Genomic DNA, 23,800 nt, shown 5'->3' on the forward strand with positions numbered 1-23,800 from the left:
TAGATCACAAGATAACTTATTTCTACCTTTTACTCGCACATCGGACTCTATTTATACACGATGTTATTATGGGCCACATCTTTGGAATAGTATTTATGAAGCAGTCAAGGCACAGTTGTCTGTCAGTCAGTTTAAGTCTTCTAATAAACAAAATTTTATCTCCTACTATTGAAAGTTTCCTTACTTACACATTGATTTTTCATTCACTCAAGCAAGTCTCAGCCTTATTGTTATTTTATTTTTATTTGTTTGTTGTTATTGACAGTATTCTTGACCAATTTTTCTTAATTCTTTGCTATTCGGTAGTTTTGGCCCAATTTGTCGTTTGTCATTTATATTGTTAGTCCAGAGACATATCATCAACACAAGCCTTGGTTTCTGAATATACCTCCATATTTACTTCTCTGTATTGTTATTTTGTTTGTTTCCTTGTGAGTTCACCAAGTTCTGCAAGTATTACTTTTAAGTATATTTTTTGTTCCACTGTATTTATATTGGAAGATATGCAAATAAATGTTTTTTGAAATTGAAAATTTTCCTAATCCTTTTATAATTAACGGAATACAGTGAAGGAGTATTAAAAATGACCAGGCCCGTGTGATAACCCATGAAGTAACAAAGCGTTTGATGACTGTTGGGAGAGTATTTGGCCAGTGTTATGGGGCCTTGCTGACTTGCCGGGTGGAGATATGTCTAAAATTGCTGAAAAATGCATTGCATAATATATGGACAGCCCGTTGAAGCTTCACTGAACTGCGTCTTATTTAAAGCAGGAAAACATAAACCAACTGGTATATATTGTGAGAGAGAGAGAGAGAGAGAGAGAGAGAGAGAGAGAGAGAGAGAGAGAGAGAGAGAGAGAGAGAGAGAGAGAGAGAGAGAGAGAGAGAGAGAGAGAGAGAGAGAGAGGAAGAAGAGAGAGAAGAGAGAGAAAAGAAAAGAAGCAGAAAACAAAAATCCAGATGCAAGACAGGAAATAAATGTGAATTTGGAGAAAAATTCAACAATGCCTCATCACCATCATTACGGAGTGACTCTTGACAATGGCTGTTTGTGTTAAGTTTGGCAATGGTTGTTTGTTTGTGTTGATGTTTATACTCTCATTTCCTTTTCGACTCATGGTGGAGTGGGTAAGGCCTTGTTGCACTGCCCTCACTGGTTCGAGTTCCATTGTTGCTCAGGGAGAGGGTTTTGGTCATTTGGTCAACGTTTATTTTTCTTTCATTGTTTTTTTTAAATTATTTCATGTGCAGCACAAGGCTGCGAGCAGCATCATTGGCTGAGTCGGTGCCTGTGCTGCTGATGCAGTGCCCCTTGTAAGTTAGGGCAGCATTTGGAATTTAACCAGAGTGTTCGGCGATAACTCACATAATCTTTATAAAGGACACTGTGGGATTTTAATGTCCACCAACTAATGTCGGCAGACAGGACGCCCAGTTTAACATCCATCCAAGGGATGGTACACACACCGATACCTTTCCCTGCCTGCGAGACACCAGGATGACAGTTGTGCATTCCTTTAGCCTTTAAGCCATCCTGCCAGCCTGTTTTGTTCACAATTTGGTGAGGACACAAAAAAGTGAGGCCTGGCCAGTTGGTTTGTGGAAAAATTTAATATGCTGTCTTGAGCTGTCAACACTAAATATTGAGGACACGGTATATGACCCCCATGGCATATGATTACTTAGAATTAGTAATAGGCATACACAACCATACTTGATCATGTTTTGCAACATCGGCTGAGAACCCCTCTTTTTTTCTTCTTCCGCCCTCACTTTTTCATCTTTATTCGCTTTTGAATTTGTTTACTCTGTAACTGCTTGAGCAATGGGCATAAACCTTTCAACATTGGAGTGCCAATATACCCATGGAGAATCTTTGTCCCCTGAACTCTCCGACGAGGTCAGAGACAAGGGACAATAAAATGAACTCCGTCCGACCGGACTGACTGAACAACCGATCATCTGTGCATGTACTTTGCGTCCGTGATATTTCAAAAACGTTTGAATGTTTAGCTTTCATGTTGCAGATCTCTATCCCTCATGACATTATCTCCACCTGATTACATCACGGCTGTGATTGGCTGAATTTTGTTGCTGCCATGGCAACCATCTCGATAACTTTGCATGTGTACGTGATATTTCATTCAAGATTTAACTTTCATATTACACATATAACTCTCTCTTCCCCCATACCACACAAAAGGCAGGGACTGAGAGTATCAGCTCTTTGTCTGTGTTTTATTTTTTTAACAAAGTTACATAATGATTGGATTGAAAATGTGGCCGGCGTTCTAGAAAGTCTGGTTTCTGCAGGCACGAGTTGCAGGATGTTTCACCTATCAGGAATAAACGACCTCGACCTTGATTCGCTTGGCCTTGGCTGAATTACATGGATTTTCAAGCCATATTGTATATAGTTTTAGGATCGACTGTATATAAATATCAATGAAAGTACTTGCATGTGCATATTATTGTAAATGAAAGACAGCATTGGAGTTATTATACCAAACCGAGGTGTCCTGTATCTGATGGCTTCAAAAGGAGATGCACACAAACATATATATATATATATATATATATATATATATATATATATATATATATATATATATATATATATATATATATATATTTTGTAAATCATCAAGAAGGGAGTTTAATATTGTCTCATCTCCTTCCTCGGATCGTCATGCAGGAACAGAGTTGTAAAAGGGAAGGGGGGAAGAAAAACACATCGTGGAAGAAATGTGATGTTTGCGAGTCGGAATGTTCAGCCAAAAGTTTGTGCTTATAAGGACGTGACAGTGGAAGAAGCGTGAATGAACACGGAACATCAATGTTAAAAGCCATGTATGCCATCTGCACAGAAGGTGACATGGGAAATGACAATAAAATGAGATCTGAAATGCCAATGGTTTCGCTGTGAAGTCGGAGACCCAGTTACAAGGATTGTCACTTGTCGGTATTAAAAGAGAGTGGGCTAACAGAATGGCCTCGGCCCTCGAGGTACGAGAACTTGCCTTTAAGCGGTCTAGCCTGGGTTCAAATCCTGACAAAGCTATAAACAGTCATCACAATGTTTCACAGGCACTGGTGATTCATCAATGTGTGTGCTGTCCCTCGGATGGACGTTTTAGTTGGGCGTCACATTTGCCGACATTAGTTGGTGGACGTTAAACATCCCATGGTATCTTTTGCGAAGGGTAGGGGTGGCTGTCGCCGGCACCATGGCCATAATAACAAATTCCCCTTTGTGAAACATCAGGTCTGGCCAGCCGGTTCGTGAACGACTTGGGCTTCCCCAAGCCAACCCCACCAATAACGTGGGAATAATTGTGGCTGCAGAAGAAGATGGAGTATTAAAACAGAGCATGGATCTTGTAAAACCCTCCAGCTCTGTTGGGCTCTCTTACAGTTTTTTTTGTAAGCAAAGTCGAGGCTCATGGAGGATATATATATATATATATATATATATATATATATATATATATATATATATATATATATATATGTAATTTGAGATGAAAAATATTGGAAACTTGGAAAGAGATGGGCTTGCGGAGAGTTAACGGGGGTAGAGGTAGAAAAGATCATGATGTTTTGATGGAGGATGGTGAAAATATCATCTAAGATGGTGGTGAACATTCAACAGCTGTCTTGTAGACTGAGAGGGCAGAATGAGATTGAAGATAATGTGGAAGTTGGTTCCAGGTCGGGCATGAAAAAAGAGGAACGAATGAGCGCAGGATCGTGAATGTGCCGGTGGACAATCCACCGTCATGATGTCTGGACGGACATGGGCGAGGTAGCTTGCTCTTCAGCTGCTTTCCCTGGTGGGCTTATCAGGGTCCATCTTTGAAACAAGAGATGCTTGTTGGATGCCAAAACAACCTCCACAGGAGCCTGCTGAGTGATGGCGCGCACAATCACGATTCACAGCGATCAATAGAAATGAGGACGGTTGATCCGATCCGATCTTCCACTGGAACGCCACCATTTGAAACTGCCTCCTGGAGCCACTGGAGCAACGGGAAGACCATATGTGCCACACTTGTACATCAGCATGAGGTGTTTGGCTGATAAGAGGCAAACATGGAGCGATTACACAGCAGCCCTGGAGACCAGCCGCATCTCCTCCACCCCTCTCCCTCACTCCTCGCTCCGCAAGCCTGACTTGTTTCCCTTATAAGGTCAAAGCTCTGGGCAAGGATATTTCATGCTGAAGTCATTATTACAGCAGGAGTCTGTCGAGGGTACAGAAAGACGGGGGATATTTACATGAGCTCAGACGCCTTGTGCACGTAACGTTTGCTTGGACAGGATTTCTTACAACCAAGGACAACAGAATCCTCCATACATCATCATGACAACACACTCGGACAACGTGAGACATTCTCAACGTACTCGGACAACGAGGGGGGCAGTGGAGACATGGATTCGGATGCTATCATATTGTAGATATACAAAATCGTGGGACATTTACAAAATTCTGGAAAGCTTGTACAAGTAACGTTTTGATGTACATTTGTGTAATCGTTCTACAAATCTCACTTTGTACGTACCTTAATGCTCCATCCAATTACAGCGATGGTGATCGAAGGTCTTGTATCCATCAGGGAGACCGCGGTCACGAACACCACTCGCTCAATGCACTCATGTGGACTTCACAAACATTTCATGGTCATTGGTCATTCGTGGTTGTGGTTGTGGTTGTGGTTGTGGTTGTGGTTGTGGTTGTAATGGCGAAGTTTGTCTTGCCCTCATTTCCAAAGTCTTCCTCTTGCCTGAACACGATTCGAACAGAATGGGTGTGCGAGGGGGGGTTGGAGTTCGGCCCCGGATGACGTCACCCCCCAGTCCTTTTAAATGCGCAAACTGTTCCGGCAGCTCCAGCTCGTTCCGGATCGAGGGGCTCGGGTGGTGCGCGCTGTGGACCAGGTGGACCAGGTGGACCAGGTGGACCAGGTGGACCAGGTGGACCAGGTGGACCAGGTGGACCAGGTGGACCAGGTGGACCCGATCATCGCTCTGATAACGGGTGAGTTCGAAACATTATCTCGTCGGAGTTAAACTGGTTTCGTTCGTTACGAAACGGGGATTTTACTTTCATGTCCTTAACTCAAGCAGTCCCCGTGTCATGGAGGACGACAGGTTGTTCCTGTGGCTCATTCTACCAGGTGGTATTTTATGAGTGCACAGGTGGGGGTGGGGGTGGGGGTTTCGGTGGGACTGAAGAAGTGGTCGTTTGCACCTTATCCGTTTTTTTCACGTCTTACGTCATAAATTCCGTATAATAAAGAACTTTTTTTTTTAATCTCTTGTGGTTTAAATTTTTATTTTTTTCGAGTTTGGACTAAATATTTGTTTTTCGAGTCGTTTACGAACTTGCAGGCAATTTGACATCTATTTATTACGTGTGCAAATGTGTCCGAATTTGATTTATTTCCCCTATACCCCCCCCTCTTTTTATTTTATTTTTATTTTTTTTAAACCTGCATTCGTACATTTTGGAAGTTTGTTTCGACACAACAATTTTACACCAAATGGTTTCATCAAGTATTTACTCGATACAGTTCAAACTTTGTGGCTTCAACTTAACTTACCATCTTTCATATAATACATCATTCAATCAAATTTTCCAACTTCTGAAAACGGTCTCTGGTTGCTGCTGAGTAGTTTCATGAATTTGTGAGCGCAGCCTCGAGTTCATCCAAAGAACGTGGTTTTGATGAGTAAACAGTTTTACGTAGCCCCCTAAAATGTAGTCCGGTCAGGCCGACGAGGTGGCCAAGCTTCTCTGATAATTAATTGATCCATGTCGACCGATCCACTAAGCCTGGTGTTTGCTTCGTGGCGAGGGCGGCGGCCTTAAGATCTTCGGGTCCTGAGTTTGAACCCAGTTGGCTGCTGAATTAACACCAGGTGGGTTTGACTCGGCCTATCATCCTTCTGAGGTCGACAAAATGAGTACCAGTGTACTCGTAGAGGGGCACGGCATCAGTGGCGCAGCTGCGCTTCCAAGAAATGATAGTTATGTGGCAGCCAAGCTGCCATACACAAAAGGAAGAACTGATCCACTTGTCTGGGAAGACTTCATTCAAGAACGGTCAACATTAGAAAATAACATTCACCATTGTTGCTTCGTCCAAAAAACAGGAACAATGGTGCGTTGATTGATGTGACTCCAAGAGAACACCAGACATTAATCTTTGGTCTCTTTAATGTTGCCAGACTTCCTGAGGTTTTATATCACTGGAATGTGGCAATTGTGGTGGTTTATTACTTTACCACTGATTGTAGAAGTTGCCTCACCAGAAAATATAAACTCGTCAAACCCATTGGAATTGTGTATATAACAACGTTGAGATTAAAAATGCCCAAACTTGATGAATTATGCTGTCATATGCCATTTACAGTTTGATTATGTCAGGTTGTAGTGCATCAAAAGTTTTTAGCGCAGTTCAAAGTTGCACAAGGACTTTATGGACACCCTGTACAATTCAGTATACAAGTATTGGTACAAAGTAAAAGTTAAAGAACACTTGCATACCCAGAACGGATCCTAACGGTGTGGAACACGATCTGGTACAGGTGGCTTAAATGTAAGAATTCCGCATCTTTTAATTGTTTCAAGAACTCGTCAACATGTGAATCCGGCCAACACATTGTCTGCACCTTCTCGGACGATTACTCTGACTGTGCGTGCATGCACGTTCCTATTATGCAACTGTGACATCTCGGGCATAAAACACTGCAGAATCATGCTCTGTTTACCAATCTCTCTTCCTGTGTCAAAGAAGGCTGCCATCATTCTTGGATTTCTGACATTCTCCACTCGCGCAGTCAGTGTCTTGTGATCAAGGGATTCTACTCCACTCCACGTGAAAGCTGAATTGCCCCAAAGCAGTGATTTAGGACCAACCTTGTTTCCCATTTTCATAAACTACTCTGGAAAACTCTCTTTTTTGCAGATGACTCTATTGTCTCGTTCAGTGCCCCCATCCAACTCGCAGACAGATAGCACATACATCACTCTGTTGATCTGTAAATTATTAAATCATCTTCTGTAATATATATGTATATATATATATATATATATATATATATATATATATATATATATATATATATATATATATATATATATATATATATATATATATATATATATGATGAACCATGTCCTTAAATCTTGGCAAATCCCATGGCTCAGCATGTTGCTCTGAAATAATTGTCAAATGAACTGCACCTATTTATTTTGATGATCACTCACTAAAAGTTCAGTCCATTGAACTTCTTGGCCTCTCTCAGCCATGACCATATAGCAAAGCTTGTCTCTAATGGCTAGTTACGAACTGGGCACTGTCCGTCATTCCAAGTCTTTTCTTGAAAAATTGCAACTACTTGCTCTCCAAAGCCATTGTTCTCCCATGCATATGGGTTGATGCTGCACATCACATATGCTTCTCCTGGATTATGTGGAATGTGGAGCTCTCGATGTTAGTGGCATCTCCTTGTTTGAGACTGAAGTACAAGGTCTGTTGTACTCGCATCGCAGACAAGTTTGTGGCCCTCTTTTATTATTATTATTATTTTATTTTATTTTTTAAAACTGGCTTGTATCAGATCTTGGTCTGGAACGAGATGTTCTGTCCTCCAACCAACCCTACCTCCTCCATTAACCCCCTCTTGGTTAAACTCTGAAAATACTGCAGACTTTTTGTTCATCGCCATTCCTTTATTCAGTTTTCCTCTTGTTTTAGGGACTACCTTACTCAGATTTTTCAATCCAGTGGTGCAGTACCTCAGGTCAATTCCCATTCTGACACCCCATTATTTTTTTATTTCTTTTTTAAAATAATTATTTTATTTTCTTAACCCAAATTACCCCAACTTTTCTGTTGATCTTTTCCCAACTAACCTATCCTTAGTTTCAGGTGACTGTTTCCTCCTCTCTGTTCGTTCTCCTGCTAGTTGTATTATCCGTGGCCCTATTGTCAGTTTGGTTTCCCCCTTCCTCAGTGACCCACTCTTGTATATAAAGTCTCTTTACATTTTGGATAACAGAGATGGGTATATATGTATATATGTATGTATGTATGTATATGTATATATATATATATATATATATATATATATATATATATATATATATATATATATATATATATATATATATATATATATATATCGATCTATGGAAAAAATAAGAGACCACTCCAAAAAAAAATTAAATCGGCATCTCTACATGTATGGCAGCCATTCCATTCCAGTGTCTGTTGAATTCCAACACAGGCACACCTCATTCTACTGAGTGAGGTACTGATTCGGTGATCACCTGAGCTGAATCTTATTTCACAAGGAAAAGTATAAAAACCACTGCTGTGGTCATCACTATCCTCTTGCAAGAGGACCAGCTGGATGGCAAAAACAGTGCTAGTAGTACCTCAAAAGTAATTGGAATCAAAAAAATAACTATTGACCATGCCAAAAGAGTTGAAAAGAAAAGTTTTTTGAGTGAGGAAAAGAAGGGTTCAATTCTGGTTTTACTGTCAGAGGGATACAGTGAGCGTCACGTTGCTTCCATCCTTAAAATTTCAAAGACGGCGCTTCATAAGAACAAGGTCAAGCAGCAGACATTGGGGACAACAAAGCTACAGACTGGCAGAGGGCGAAAACAACTTTCCACTGACTGGGATGACCGCCAACTCGTTCGAATGTCACTCAACTGTAGGATGACATCAAATGACCTCCAAAAGGAATGGCAAACGGCAGTTGGGGTGAAGTGCACGGTGAGGACGATTCAAAACAGGCTCCTCGGGGCAGGGCTGAAGTTGTGCAAAGCTAGAAAGAAGTCCTTCATCAATGAGAAGTAAAGAGGAGCCAGGCTGAGGTTTGCAAAAGACCCGAAGGATTGGACCGTAGAGGACTGGAGTAAGGTCATCTTCTCTGATGAGTCCAATTTTCAGCTTTGCCAAACACCTGGTCGTCTAATGATTCGACGGGGACCTGGAGAGGCCTACAAGCCACAGTGTCTCGCACCCACTGTGAAATTTGGTGGAGGATCGGTGATGATCTGGGGGTGCTTCAGCAAGGCTGGAATCGGGCAGATTTGTCTTTGTGAAGGACTCATGAATCAAGCCACGTACAAGGTTGTCCTGGAAGAACACTTGCTTCCTTCTGCTCTGACAATGTTCCCCAACTCTGAGGATTGGTTTTTCCAGCAGGACAATGCTCCATGCCACACAGCCAGGTCAATCAAGGTGTGGATGGAGGACCATCAGATTAACACCCTGTCATGGCCTGCCCAATCTCCAGACCTGAACCCCATTGAAAACCTCTGGAATGTGATCAAGAGGAAGATGGATGGTCACAAGCCATCAAACAAAGCCGAGCTGCTTGAATTTTTGTGCCAGAAGTGGCATAAAGTCACCCAACAGCAATGTGAGAGACTGGTGGAGAGAATTCCAAGACTCATGAAAGCTGTGATTGAAAATCAGGGTTATTCCACAAAATATTGATTTCTGAACTCTTCCCAAGTTAAAACATTAGTATTGTGTTGTTTAAAAATGAATATGAAGTTATTTTGTTTGTATTATTTGAGGTCTGTAAACACTGAATCTTTGTTATTTTGACCAGTTGTCGTTTTCTGCGAATAAATACTCTAAATGACAATATTTTTATTCGGAATTTGGGAGAAATGTCAGTAGTTTATAGAATAAAATAAAAATGTTAATTTTACTCAAACATATAACTATAAATAGTAAAACCAGAAACACAGATAATTTTGCAGTGGTCTCTTAATTTTTTCCAGAGCTATATATATATATACATACACACACTCCATGTAAACACTAATATGTGCAGATGTATACATATACCTGCGCACTCCTGCATATCTACTCACCGACACACATGTAATCAATAGATAGTCCCTTAACTGTGAGCTGTTGGCCATGATTGTGGCCTCATTGGAATTTGCTGTGGGCCATGATCATAGCCTGTCATTGTACAACAATGTATTGTTTGTTCCCCTGGTTGGCATCTAAAGTTGCCTTAGAAACTGGAATAGCACTCGTAGAGCGCATGGTCTTGCCTCGTGTGTTCATTCTGAATAAAAATACTATTGTTAACTGAACCCGCTACCTGTACCATCGATACACAACACTTTTCCGCATAGTTTCTTGGCATGAATTATGAACGTCGAATTTAATTCTTCACTCACATCGGGTCATAGATCAGATATATGAAGTTTCAGATTTTTGGATAAGAATTTAAATTCAACCAATTGTGAGTGGAATACCACTTTATGGATGACATCATCATTATTACCCGATATACTCCATGGGGAATTGATGCCGTATGCCAAGCTTCATTTTTTTTTTTTTTTTGTCATTGAGAGGTTTTAGAGAAAATGTCCAATTTTTTTTTCATTTAATCCAATATGGCTGACGTACCATGTGACCTATGATGTCAGTGTTAGCAATAAAATATTCTCCATGGGGAGTCCCCTCTTTTGTTTAAAGTTTTTATTTTTAAAATTTATTTCATTTGGATCGGATAAGCAGTTGCAGAGAAACCATTTTTTGTATGAGGATTTGAATTCAACCAACTGTGGCTGGGATACCACTACACCAATGACTTGATCGTTATCACCCTATACATTCCATGGGCTGTTGCTAACATGCCAAGTTTCAAAAATATTTTGTTGCTCAGTTTCGGAGAAAATTATGTCCACTATTCTTTTTTTATTTTATTTTCCTCTTCATTTCCAATATGGCTGTCATACTATGTTACATATGTCAGTTAGCAATAACATTTTTTCCATGGGGAGTGCCTCCTATGTTTAAGGATTTGCATCGATTGAACTAGCAGTTGCAGAGAAAACCATTTTAAAAGTGAAAATATTTGGAGACACACACACACACACGATTGCAATAATGTTGTATCCCCTTCGGGGCGAGACAAATAAACAATAGACGTTTTAATGCGGAAAAAAAAAAAATTCATATTGCATAATGCAAAAATTACACTCAAACAGTTTTAAAATGTGACAATGAGAAAATTATTTTTCAATAATCTGACGCACTGATTATAAAATAGTTTATTCTCATCTCGAGAGGTTCGCAAAAAGCATTTCATCATTTTAAAACAATTTCCTTGGTAAATGACAGTAAACCAATCGACTTTCACATCATTTTTAAAAAAGGCAATGAACCTTTTTTTTTTTTTTTTAGCCTGTGACTTACAGCAGGTCTACTCGGGCTTGCTGTTGCTGTTTAGATAAATATGGGAGGTTGGGGTGGTTCGGTACCTTTCATTTTCGAGATTGTAACATTCACCTCTGATTGAATTAAAATTTATTTGTCACATTTAATTGTTTCAACCAATTTGTTCAAATTATATTGAAGACCATACATAAGACTGTCACAACATGCCTGCAACAACCTCTCACTGCGGTGGAATGGACTGCTAATGTGATTATTTCCTTCTAATACAAAAACCGTGGTTTTTGGGGATGGGGGGACATTTTGCAACATGTCACCCGGAATACAATAACTTCACTCGCGCAGGATTTCAACTTTGTATTTGAAACGGATCGTCGGATGAGGTTAACATCTGTTTCATCAAATTAACACGCACTTTGTTTAGATGTCGAGGCTGGAGGATTTCATAGATATGTCCCCATAGAAGTAGAAACAGGTACTCTTTCACTTGAGTAAGAGCGTCAACAGCCACATAAACAGTACGAAATGTGCTGCTTTTTCTGTATGTAGCAGGGGAGGCTTAAATACTTTTTTCAACAAAAAAAGAACTTGTCACGTAAACCCACAATGCTGTTTCTTGCCATGAAAAAGAGGTAGTTTTGTGCAATCCTAGGATGAGCCTTCACATTTACACAAACTCAAGTTGAAGGATGAATAATGATAGGCCATAGACTTGATGACGTGACACATAAAGGTGTTTATGCTGACAAAAGTTCAGCCAGAGCTCCCTGATGGATTATGGTCTCGGAGGATGTAGTTTGCCTTTTCGGCAGAGCACAACCCAACCTGTAGGGCACAACCCACGATATCCATGCTCGACTTGCAAGAAAGTGATTTGTGTGATTAAAAGCTTATAGGCTAAATTGGACAAAAGACAATCGTCAAACGTGCATGGCATGTATATATAGGATTCGAACTTTAATTCCATGCATAATTTGCTAGGGGTTCAGATTGGAATCTTAAGAGGACAATTCCAAAGCATTTTTGGATTTTTATTTTTCTCCAACCTTGAGCAAAGAACAGTGTGTAGCCTTGTCATCACCATTTTAAGCCTGGTGTTGGGTTAACGGATAAGGTGGCTGGCTTAAATTCTTCTAGTCTTGAGTTGGAGTCCCCATCGGCCCATCATATAACACCATGCGGGTTGACTCAACCTGTCATTCTTGGGAGGTCTGCAAAATGAGAACCAGCTTACTGGAAACGAGGCATTGCATCAGAAGGACAGCTGTGCTCCCAGCAATGATGCAACCAGCAGCCACAGGCTGCACACAAAATAATAATTATGATCTTACAGGGTATTAAAACTATTTCAGTAATTGTTCTAAAAGGCGTGCTTAAAAAGTTTATTTTCTGAAGACCATCAAAATGTACTATCTGCTGAAATTGGCAGTGGAATGATGGATCCTTCAGGTAAGCAGCAATCAACTCCAATTGATCCTAAATTTGCGCTGAAGTTATGACGTCAATAAATCTGTGTGAAAATTTGTAACTGTCCAAAATCGAAATTGGTTATTTGCATATTGTCCAAAGAGTCAGCAGAGGGCGACATTGCCCAGCAGCAGATTAGTACTGACCATTTGCTTAGTGGAAGTATTTGTAACCATTCATCTTGAGGGTGCAGTTATAACCCTGAGGCAATCTGGCTAGCATTATAGCATGATGATCTCTGGGCACAACTGCTCAGGTACCTTCTGGAGTCCTGGGCATTGTGCTGTTTAAATGTTCTTGGGTGCACCGTGCTGTGCAAAGGGGCTCTTACAGCTTGTAAAAGAAAGAGCGTTCCATTTCCCACTGCTCACTGACCTCCCGCGCCCCGCCTGTTTTCTCCCCTCCCTCTCCTGGCCCTGCCCAGCTGTATAAAACACCGAGGCCATGAGCAGTGCCCGAGCCTGCTCCACGGGCGATTCGCAGCCCCAAGGGCAGCAGCACAATCAGCAACGTGGCGGCTCGAGTCCTGTTCCCAACGCTAGCAACGCAACGGGAGAAGCTGCCGAGATGCCCGCAACTGAGAAGGACCTTGCGGATGATGCTCCCTGGAAGAAGATCCAGCAAAACACGTTCACCCGTTGGTGCAATGAGCACCTCAAATGTGTCAACAAGCGCATTCACAACTTGCAGAAAGATTTCTCGGACGGACTTCGCCTCATCGGTCTGCTCGAGGTATTGAGTCAGAAGAAGATGTACCGCAAGTACCATGGGAGGCCCACGTTCCGTCAGATGCAGCTGGAGAACGTCTCCGTAGCGCTGGAGTTTCTCGACCGCGAGAGCATCCGCCTTGTGTCTATCGGTGAGTAATTGGGCGGGAAGGGGAACGGATGGGGGGGGGCATGTGGCCTGGGAGGGGCCGAGCTGCAATTGATAGCCGGGTGGGGGATGACCTGTAATCAATGGCTTAAATGCTTTAATGAGGGTCATGCAATGGGGTAGATTTTGGACCATGGAAGATCACATGTAGCATTATTAGGTTTGTGAGCAATGGATGAAAATTTCAAAGATATTATTTGTGATCAAGAATGATGATGATTGAGACTGTTTAAGTTTTTTTTTTTTTTTTTTGTTAATTTAATTGCTGTTCCAAACTTTGGGGATTGTTGTAAGATCACTGAGGGTCTTTTTGAAGGTGTGAAGGTGTAATTGTGGTGCCTCCCTTTGCATCTGGATCACTCCCATCTCCGCCCTCTTTATCCCATGCTTCATTTTGGCCCCTTTACTCTTGTTGAACTTTGATTTTTGCTCACGGTCTTTTCACTACACTTTCACATTGTGCAGTGTTAATGTCTCACAGGTTATCAAAACTACTACGTTCAGTTTCAAAAAATAATTGTAGAAAAGAAAGCCTTGCCTGAAGTTGCATCAACATTCCAGCAAATATCTATTGACTTGATCTGTGATTGGCCTCGACCATATGTTCATGTGCAGTATCTCCACCATATGTCGAAGTGTATTTGCCTCGCACGTTATTTCGATCCCCAGCCAAAAGTTCCTAAAATCTACCTACTGTTTAATTTGTTGGCAAGGTCAACGTGACCATGGCTGGAAGGTCTACTTTTGTGAAAAGTTACTGTGGAATGTGTTATCTGTCCAAAATTGTAGATTGAACATTCCTGAAAATTTGGCATACTTCTTGATGCAGGACCTGCTGGCACAACACCAGACCAGAGCTTCATGTATTTATTGAGAAATAAATAAAACCATCAGCAGTTGAACCTGACAAACTGATCAACATATTACAACTGATGGTCTGAGATAGGTATGGATTCTTACCTTCCCCACGGAAGTGGAGGAGGTCGTTTTCACCCCTTTCTGTTTGTTTGTGTGCAGGATATCTCAAAAAGTTGTGGACAAGTCTTTTTTTTAGTGTGTGACGACACAGTGATTCGATTTTGGTGGAGATCCAGATCTGGATACGAGATTTATTTAATTTTTTTTATGTGATTCTTCACCATTGAGACATTGGGCAAAAAACGATATCCAGTTGTACTGTATGGCATATTTCAAAAATGTGATGGGCCTGATGTGTTCTTGTGGATCAGGCATTGCGTGGTGGAGGTATACGCTCTGCCGAGTGCCCTTCGAGTCTGAGCTGTGGTCGCCAATATGGAGAATGTGAGGGGAACAGAAGGTTGAGATGGCAGTATGCAGAGGATGCATGAGGGTCATTTGAGTTGAGCAAGTGAGTTGAACGTATATGGTGAGGAAGAGATATGGAAGAACTACCGAGGAGGTTAACATGCGAGTGCTGCAATCGATATACAATTGTAAAGCAAAAATGGGGTGATCCAAGGAAAGCAGAATGAAAATAATAATAATAAGAAGATTCAATCCAATGTACTTGAAGCTACACCAAAGGTTTACTGTCTTGCATTTTGGGGAATTTTTACAAAGGAGTGGTCTTTGTTTGATATGTTTCTTACAATTTCAACTGAAACAGACCAAGCAGTGTTGAGGACTTATTTTGTGTGAATTCCATGGGAATCATAATCTCCGAGCCAATATCAATGGGTCTCAAATCATAGTGTGGTGTTCGATCAGCAGTACATTTCCTTCTGTTTTTGAAAACTGTCAATTTTGACCCCTTTTCATCCATGCAGTTAACTGGTGATATAATGCAAATTGATCAAGTAAATTCAGGGTAAACCGGTAACTTTTGTTTCCTTGCCTGTTTTTGGGTCTTACCTTCGATACATCATTTTACTTTGACGTCAAAAATATGTAACACGAAGAACAAAGCATCTCGATTAATTTAAGTTTCGTTCCCCCGACGCACTTGGTTTTAATTGTAAGGTGAAACCAAACTTTGTCAAAGTGCCATCTTCGCATTAGTTATGCAAGTGAGAGTGTGATTAATTAGAATATTAAAAATTGAGAACTTAAATAATCGAGATTATGGTGGAGGATGAGGAAAGAAGGGAGGCAGTGAAGAGAGGTGAGAAAATTTGGGATAGGATTCATTGGAGAGAGAGGGGGGGCTTTGAGGGTGGTGCGAAATGAAACGTCCTTACTTTCACAGATGTGTATGATCCGTAATTTCACAACTAAGGTTTCAATCGCATAATCTGCATTTACCACGGATACTTGAAACTTGTAATTATAGAAATCATGAAATACTCATCTATGTAAAGGGATAGTGTCAATGTTGTTTTTTTTGGTCAGACTCTCCCAAGAAACAGGTGTGGTGATGGAGAATTTTATTATTATTATTTATTTATTTACTATTATTTTACTGTGACAATGGGCAAAATCTCAGCCAGCCAGACCTTTCTCCTCTGAAAATAAACGTACTTATTTAGTTTATGAAATGCATGGTTTATAATTCAGAAAGTCAGATTGGTGATTCAGAAACCTTAGTTGTTAAAAATGCTTTCTTGTTTGTAAATGAAAGGGTAGATGATTTACTGACTTGAGTTTGGTGTTATCTGCCAAATGAAATGCCAATTGTATGGAGGATGCCACTTTGGAGGGAAGGGGAGTTGCGCAAGGCAGATCGGGCCTCTATTCTCTGCAGATATCGGCAATTCTGAGCTTCAAACTAATTGCAGTGAATCATGGTGTATGGGTCACCACTTGAAGTTCCTGCCTACCTAACTCCCCTGGAGACAGACCAAGGTTTTCCTTGTTATTAACATCTTTAGGCAGGAGGCTGAGTCCTAAAGTTTACTTTTAACCCTTCTTCTTCTGCATTCTCTGCAGATCTGGATAAAATCACAAACTGTCCAACACATGGAACATGTCTTTCAATCCTGACAAATCTCACACTGTCTCTCCGAAAGAACAATTTAGAACCCTCCCTCCCACCACCCCATCTACTTTCTCACTCCTCTGGAAGAAGTCCCTTCTTTCAAGCTTCTGAGTCTCACTATCTGCAAAAGATCTTTCCTGGGAAAGCCACATTTGCAACCTGGCTTCCAAAGCCAGTCATCGACTGGGAATCCTCCGTCATGCAAAGTCCTTCCTCGGCCCACCTGAGTTCTTGACCACATGCAAAGCTTTCACCCGCAGCCTGATGGAGTACTGCTCTCCCCTCTGGACTGGTGTTCCTGCCTCTCACCTTTCTCGGCTTCATGATGTGGACACCAAGGATTTGGGATCATTGGTATCTCCACGATGAGGCTGAGTCTTTGGGCCTCTCACTCTCTCACCACAGCCAGGTTGGTGATATTTGTCTTCTACCATCTCTTCTCTGGTCTTGCCCCTCCCCCTGCTCCCTCTCCCTGATCTGTCTGCGATGTGTCCCCACCATATTTCTGCAGGGTGCTCAAGGTCCAACAACAACCCACTTCTGGTAAATCTACCAGTCATGAATCGCTGCTCACCTTCACTCTTTCATCCCTCTTTTTTTTCCCCGATGGTTTGTGAACCATGTTGCCCTCTGTTTATATAGCCTGTTCCGATATGGGATTTTCAAAATGACGTGTGAATGCTAACTAAGCCTTTTGCGCATGTGCTGTGTGTGCGTGTGTTTTCAGTGACTGTTCTGCTCGCCAGGCACTTTTAACCTGCCCATTGCTAGCATGAAATCTGCAATTCAAATCCACTTTTTAAAACATAATTTTCAGCATTTGGACGAAAGACTGGCAATTTCATAATGGTTAACCATAATCATTCTGTTCCTGAATGCAAATTGGATTAACGGAGATGTAGGAAATACGAGATGTTGAGTTCGTACCATTTAGTGCTGGTACAAGCGAGCAGCGGTTCACACTAGGTAATACCGCAAAGTTCAAAATTACTCACTGACTAATAATTGAGGTTGGGTAGAACGCATCCGTCCACAGGCCTTCCTCTGCCCCACATGGCTGGGAGTTTTTGCAGTACAGGCTGCAAGATGTTACCATTTTGGGTGAGTTTATTGGAAAGTTTTCCAAATCTTTCATTGTGCGGAGGTACACCTCTTCCTCTCGGGTACTTTTTCAAATATTTTCGGCTTCTTTTCGAGCTTTGTAAGCCATTTTTAGATCGCAATCCTTATGACACGCACAATATACATTCCCTGCTCTGATGACCGCTGCTACGAGAGGTTTCTGGGGTGGATTGCGTCATTTTGAAAGTCCCGTATTCTTGGATAGGTCTAAGAACATTTTAAAGTTTTTGAACACTTTGGTAGTGTGAAAATCATGGAATGAAATCGGAAATTTGTTCATAAGATGAAATTGTATTTTAATCATTGCACATGGACGCTGAGTTTCATAAGCAGCAACTTCCCATTGTTTGACACTTTATTGCTGCCAAAGAACATGAAATTATAGAACTATTGAAGTGGTAATTTCGATGCAATAATTATTTTGTTTGAAATGTTACTCAAAACCTCAATACCTTTTTTTTTTTTTTTTGTGATATTCATTTTCAAATATAACAAAAGGTTACCCCACCTTTCCTGCTGTCAAATTTTTATATTAAACCCAATATTCAATGTTGTGAGCCATTTTAGGTCCAATGTTGTGTGAAAAATTAAATAACTTGTTAAATTTTACTGCAGCCATTTTCGAAGAAAAAAACATTGTTCTTCTGTTGACCAGATGTGCCTGCTTTTGATCACTCGGCATTGCTCCTCCTTCCCTTCCTTCCCCCTTCGCCCTCTTCCCTCCGTCCTTTCCCTCGCCTTTTCCACCTTCTGTAATTTAACCTTTGTTACTGTTGCAACAAAAGGTTCCATATGAGGCTTTTTTTGTTGTTGTTTAAAGAGAGATTCAATCTCAGGTTAAAATGAAGTCCTGAAAATGTCTGTAGTAATTGTACAATTTTGATTTGAATTTTGATAACGCTGAACGTGATCTCCAAATTTTCTGCTGCCATTAATCTAGAAAGTTGAATAAAGTGGAAGTGGTGAGTGATTGGATACCATGTAATTGTTTGTGGATGTTAGAAATCCCACCATGTTGTTCTAAAAGTGTATGCTACTTTTTTTGCTGATGTCCTGACATTCCAAATCCCAAGCAACTTAGCGTCTGACTAATATGGGCTACAGACACCACCAACTTGCAGACTGTAAAGCACAATGGAAAAATTGATGCCATTCATTCTGAGAGATGTATAATTTATTCAGATGTGAGGATGTTGAGAAATGAAGAAAATATTTTTATATATAGCTACGTTTTCCAAAGTTGGTGAGGCTTTGTTACATGAACTCGATCCTAAACTAGGAAAGGTATGCATGCTAAAATATTAGGTTTCATGAATACTTTACTGAAACATTTATGGAGATGATCATCGAGATAATAGGAATAACTGAAAGGCTGATTACATAACTGTTTCAAGCTTGGGAAAAGATAGCAGCAGCTGAAATGTACTCTTTATAACAATTTAATCACAAACTATATCTTTATAACAATTTAAGCAACAATAGTTTTGATACTTCTATTGTTGAAATGGTGCTTTCAAAGATGTTCATAAACTGGTTAGAGGTGTACATGCTTCACAATTTCCGATGATGAACTCTATGGCGGGCCACCAGATTGCCTTGCTATATCATGATGTCGTGTAAGGGTTGACAACACACGATGTTGTGGCACTTTCAGGAGGATTGCTGCTGTTGTGATGTGATGCTGTTGTCTTCAAAGAGCATAAGCTCATTGCACGCTTTGTGAATATGGTACAAATTTTTCAGATATATCACAAGACCATTCAGTTTTGAAGTATGTTATCGGTCGCTAACTCGGCTTTCAGTTCCCCTTGCGTTATGAGATTTGCTGTTGCTATCCCAAGCATGGCTACCGTGACGTCCCTCTACTTGCTACTCACTTTGCTGTCTGCAATTGTTGCTCCACTGCATATCCATTGGTGTTGACTACCTGCTCGGTATTCAACCACCAAATCAAAGTTTTATTGATGGAGTTGATCAGACCATTGATAAATGAGTAAGAGTCTGCCCTGATCCAGCTGTTGCTAGCAACATTGTCAATGTTTGATCTTTACACCGTGTAAACTTCCTGCTGTACAAGTTTGCAGGCATTGATGCAGAAGGAGCTTGTGCTTCATGTTAACCTCCGGAATATTTCGCTCTCTGACTGTGCATGATACAAAAGCAATTGGGCATTCAGGACCTATGATGTTTTGCAAAAGAACTGCTCCTACTGAAGTATTTGAAGCATCAGTTGATGTATGTTGTCATGCTTGAACCAGGGGGGTACGATTCTTTCCTTCAGCATGAAAAGCCCTTGTTGGTCCACTGCCATCTTGTGTATACTACTAACTTCAGGTAGACATTTGTAGTACCAAGGACCGATGCTAAAACTCCATGTTGGATAGAGTATCGAGAGAATTTTTTTGTTATCACTGCAACATAGTCCTGCACAGGCTCTTCATTCCCGTGGTTATGCTGAACCCAAGGAAGTTGATCGCTGATACTGCAAATGTGTACTTTTTCAGTTAGATTATGCTTTGATCGTTTTTATGGCATGCTATTCAAATGCTGATCATGTTCTACTTTGTCCTTTCTGTGGACAATGATGTCGAGGAGGGTGTCCCCTCGATGCCCAAAAGAACAGGAGACTATCTTCTGAAATGTGCTTTGGGCAGAACTCTATCTGTGTGGTAGTCTGATACTAAAACACACCATGAATCACAGAACCAGACATTATCTGCCTAACAGAAACTTTCCTCTCCCAAGACGTGTCTGACTCCCAAGTATCTCTCCCTGGTTACTCCCGCTTACGGTATGACAGACCTGAGCCTCGTCCTGGTGGTGTTGCTCTCTTCATCAAAGACTCTATTCCTCACTCTCCCTGCACTGCTCTCACTCCCCCACACCCCCAGGAATACCTCTGGCTTTGGCTTCCCCTCCACTCCCACCTCATGTTTATATGTGTACTGTACCGTCCACCGAACAGTGATGACTCCATCTACACCTCACTATCCGAAAACATGGACCATCTTCTATCTTCTCATCCAAACCCTCTCTTCCTCTTATGTGGTGACTTCAATTGTCATCACGCCAGTTGGCTAGGTGTGGGTACCTCTCTCACCTGCCATGGCACCTCAGCAAAAGCTTTCTGCGACTCATTGGGACTGACTCAATCAGTCAACTTCCCGACCCGGATCTCAACCAATGGTACTCCATCTCTTCTGGATCTGATTTTGACAAATTTCCCTGACAATATCTGCTGCTCTTCCTTCGCTCCAATTGGTTCTTCTGACCACGTCCTTGACAAAGTGGACATCTCTCTGGCTGTTATCAGAGAACCACCTCACCGCCGTCGAGTCTGGCATTTCACTCAAGCTGACTGGCAGGGTCTCCGAGCAGCCATCAAACTTACAGACTGGTCTCCTATCTCTACTTTCTCAAACATCAACTCATCCTGGGAATTCTTTCAAAGAAACTTGCTCTCCCTCATGCACAGATTTATCCCCTCTCGTGTTCAGTTGTCTTGCCCTTCCTCCCGCCCTTGGTTTACTGAAGCTTGTGGCGAGGCAGTTGTCCTGAAACAACTTGCCTTTGCCTCATGGAAAGCAAACCCAACTGAGGGCAATCTCAGTTCTTTCCACAAAGCTCGGAACAAGTGTGTATCTACCCTCAGGAGAGCCAGAAAACAACATCTTTCTCATCTCAAGTCTGAACTCTCAAACCTCTCTCCCTCCTCAAAATCCTGGTGGCGTTTAATCAAATCTGTTTCTGGTGTATGTTCCCCCTCCATCCCCTCCCTTACCTCAAATGGCCGCACTGCTGATTCCACACGTGATAAAGCTGAATGTCTAAACTCGGTGTTTGCAGCTAAATCTTGTGTCCTAAACCCATCACTATCTCTACCCACTTTACCCAGTCGCACCCACCTGTCCCTGGACTCTGTATCCTTTTCTCCTGACAAGGTGGAGAGCTTGCTTTCAAACCTCGAGTCAGATTCTGCAACCGGTCCAGACGGCATCAGCCCACGTGTCCTCAAAGCCTGCTCTTCTGCTCTTGCTCACCCACTCTCTGTTCTATTCACCCTCTCATTTGCCCAAGGTCATCTGCCATCTGCTTGGAAATCTGCTAACATCACTGCCCTGCATAAAAAGGTGCAAAAACAGATCCCTGTAACTACAGACCAATCAGCCTTCTCCCAATCATCAGCAAGGTGATGGAATCCATCATCGCCTCAGATATGAAATCCTTCCTCTTCTCCAATGGCTTGATTTCCAATCATCAATTTGGTTTCAGACCAGGTCACTCTACCCTGGATATGCTGCTTCTGCTCTCCCATCAATGGATGGAGGTCCTCAATGCCAGACAGGAAATCCGAGCCGTATCCCTGGACATATCACGTGCTTTTGACACAGTCTGGCACCCTGCCCTACTCACCAAACTCTCTTCCCATGGTATTCAAGGCCATCTCCACTCATGGCTCGCAGACTTCCTCTCCTGTCGCAGTCAACGTGTGGCCCTAAATGGAGTTCTTTCATCCCCTCTTCCTGTGCAGGCTGGAGTTCCTCAAGGTAGCATTCTGGGCCCTGTTCTTTTTCTGGTTTTCGTCAATGATCTCTCGGACTCTCTGGAAAATCCTCTATTTCTCTTTGACGACGACTTCACCCTCTGCCGTACCATCTGTCATCCCTCAGAGCGGCAAGCAGCAGCTTCTTCGCTCACTGCAGATCTGGATAAAATCACAAACTGGTCCAACACATGGAACATGTCTTTCAATCCAGACAAATCTCACACTCTCACTATGTCTCTTCGAAAGGACCGTTTACAAAACCCCCCCATCCACTTTCTCAACAATCCTCTGGAAGAAGTCTTTTCTTTCAAGCTTCTCGGTCTCACTATCTGCCATGACCTTTCCTGGGAAAGTCACATTTCCAACCTCGCCTCAAAAGCCAGTCGCCGACTGGGAATCCTCCATCGTGCTAAGTCCTTCCTCGGCCCTCTTGAGCTCCTGACCACTTACAAAGCTTTTGTCCGTAGCCTGATGGAGTACTGCTCTCCCCTCTGGGCTGGTGCTCCTGCCTCCCACCTTTCTCGGCTTCACGCTGTCGAAACCAGGGCATTTAAGATCATCGGCATCTCCCGCAATGAAGCTGAGTCTTTGGGCCTCTCACTCAATCACCGCAGGTTGGTCGGTGGTCTTTCTGTCTTCTACAGACTCCTCTCCAGCCTTGCCCCCCTGCTCTCTCTGCGATTTGTCCCCACCACATTTCCACAGGGCGCTCAAGGTCCGCCAACAACCCCCTTCTGGTAAAACTACCAAAATCACGAATCACTGCTCATCTTCACTCTTTCATTCCTCTTTTTTCCCGCCTTTGGAATAAACTTCCTCACTCTATTCTTTCCCATTCTTCCCTCCAGGCTTTCAAAACAGCTGTTCACCACCACCTCTTATCTTCCCCCATCCAAATCCTCGATCTTTTCTACCCCCGATAATCCACCAAGCCCACTTCCTTCATTTCTCCTGCTTTCCTTCCTGAAAGTCCCTGAAATGTCCATCTTCTCTTCGCCATGTTCCCCGTCCCATCCCCATCCCTCTCCCTTCCACAGTTCACCTAATGTGTCTGTTCCCCACTGTTTTGTCCCTTCCACTCCCGCCCCTCTTGTCTCATGCCTCCTTGCTGTGAGTTGTGTGTTAGCTCTCATACGAGCCTCGACCAAGGTATACAAAAAAAAAACTGTGCTTCACGAAGAGTACTTGAAGGTAGCTTCTCGTATCTAGCTTTGTGAACTTTCGAATTGTGAAATTAATCACAGTTTCTCGCTGGTTAGAAGAGGGTACATGTCAGGAATAATGGCTTTATTCACTGATGAGAACATGTAGCCTGAACTCTCCATTCTTGCATCATGTAATGACTCGGTTGGACACCCAAGAAAGTAACTCGATGTGCTGGATCATGCCCTCGGATTCAAGGTGCTTCAGTTATTCAGAAATTTAATTGTGAACGGTGAAAGATGAGTGTCTCAAGGTTTGAAACTCTGGCAGAACTGAAGTATCCACATCCACACTCGGGATACTGACGATGCACCCTTGCACTCCCCCGAAACCACTGACCAATGAAGGGTACTGCTGCTTGATTTTTATTTTATTTTATTTTATTTTATTTGAAGGTGAGGATGATCAGATGTAAGTGGGA

The 23,800-nt window shown here is 42.0% G+C and overlaps 1 protein-coding gene across 3 annotated transcripts in view; it reads left to right on the forward strand.

The window, feature by feature from the left end:
- Window positions 1-4,274: 4,274 nt before the first annotated feature.
- The window catches only part of LOC147018058 (filamin-C-like), a 103,706-nt gene continuing 84,180 nt past the window's right edge, over window positions 4,275-23,800 (forward strand). Inside the window, exons 1-3 of one of the 3 annotated variants that reach the window (XM_085897351.1) lie at window positions 4,275-4,386; window positions 4,890-5,040; window positions 13,122-13,556. In XM_085897351.1, coding sequence (XP_085753477.1) covers window positions 13,142-13,556 — 415 coding nt within the window. In that variant the 5' untranslated portion in view covers window positions 4,275-4,386; window positions 4,890-5,040; window positions 13,122-13,141. Of the gene's footprint in view, window positions 4,387-4,889; window positions 5,041-13,121; window positions 13,557-23,800 lie in introns of those variants that run through there. The other 2 variants (XM_085897352.1, XM_085897353.1) reach the window with 2 other exon arrangements.

This window comes from Eptatretus burgeri, chromosome 10, assembly GCF_056783735.1.
Source record: "Eptatretus burgeri isolate ZD-2024b chromosome 10, Ebu_testis_v1, whole genome shotgun sequence".
NCBI lineage: Eukaryota > Metazoa > Chordata > Myxini > Myxiniformes > Myxinidae > Eptatretus > Eptatretus burgeri.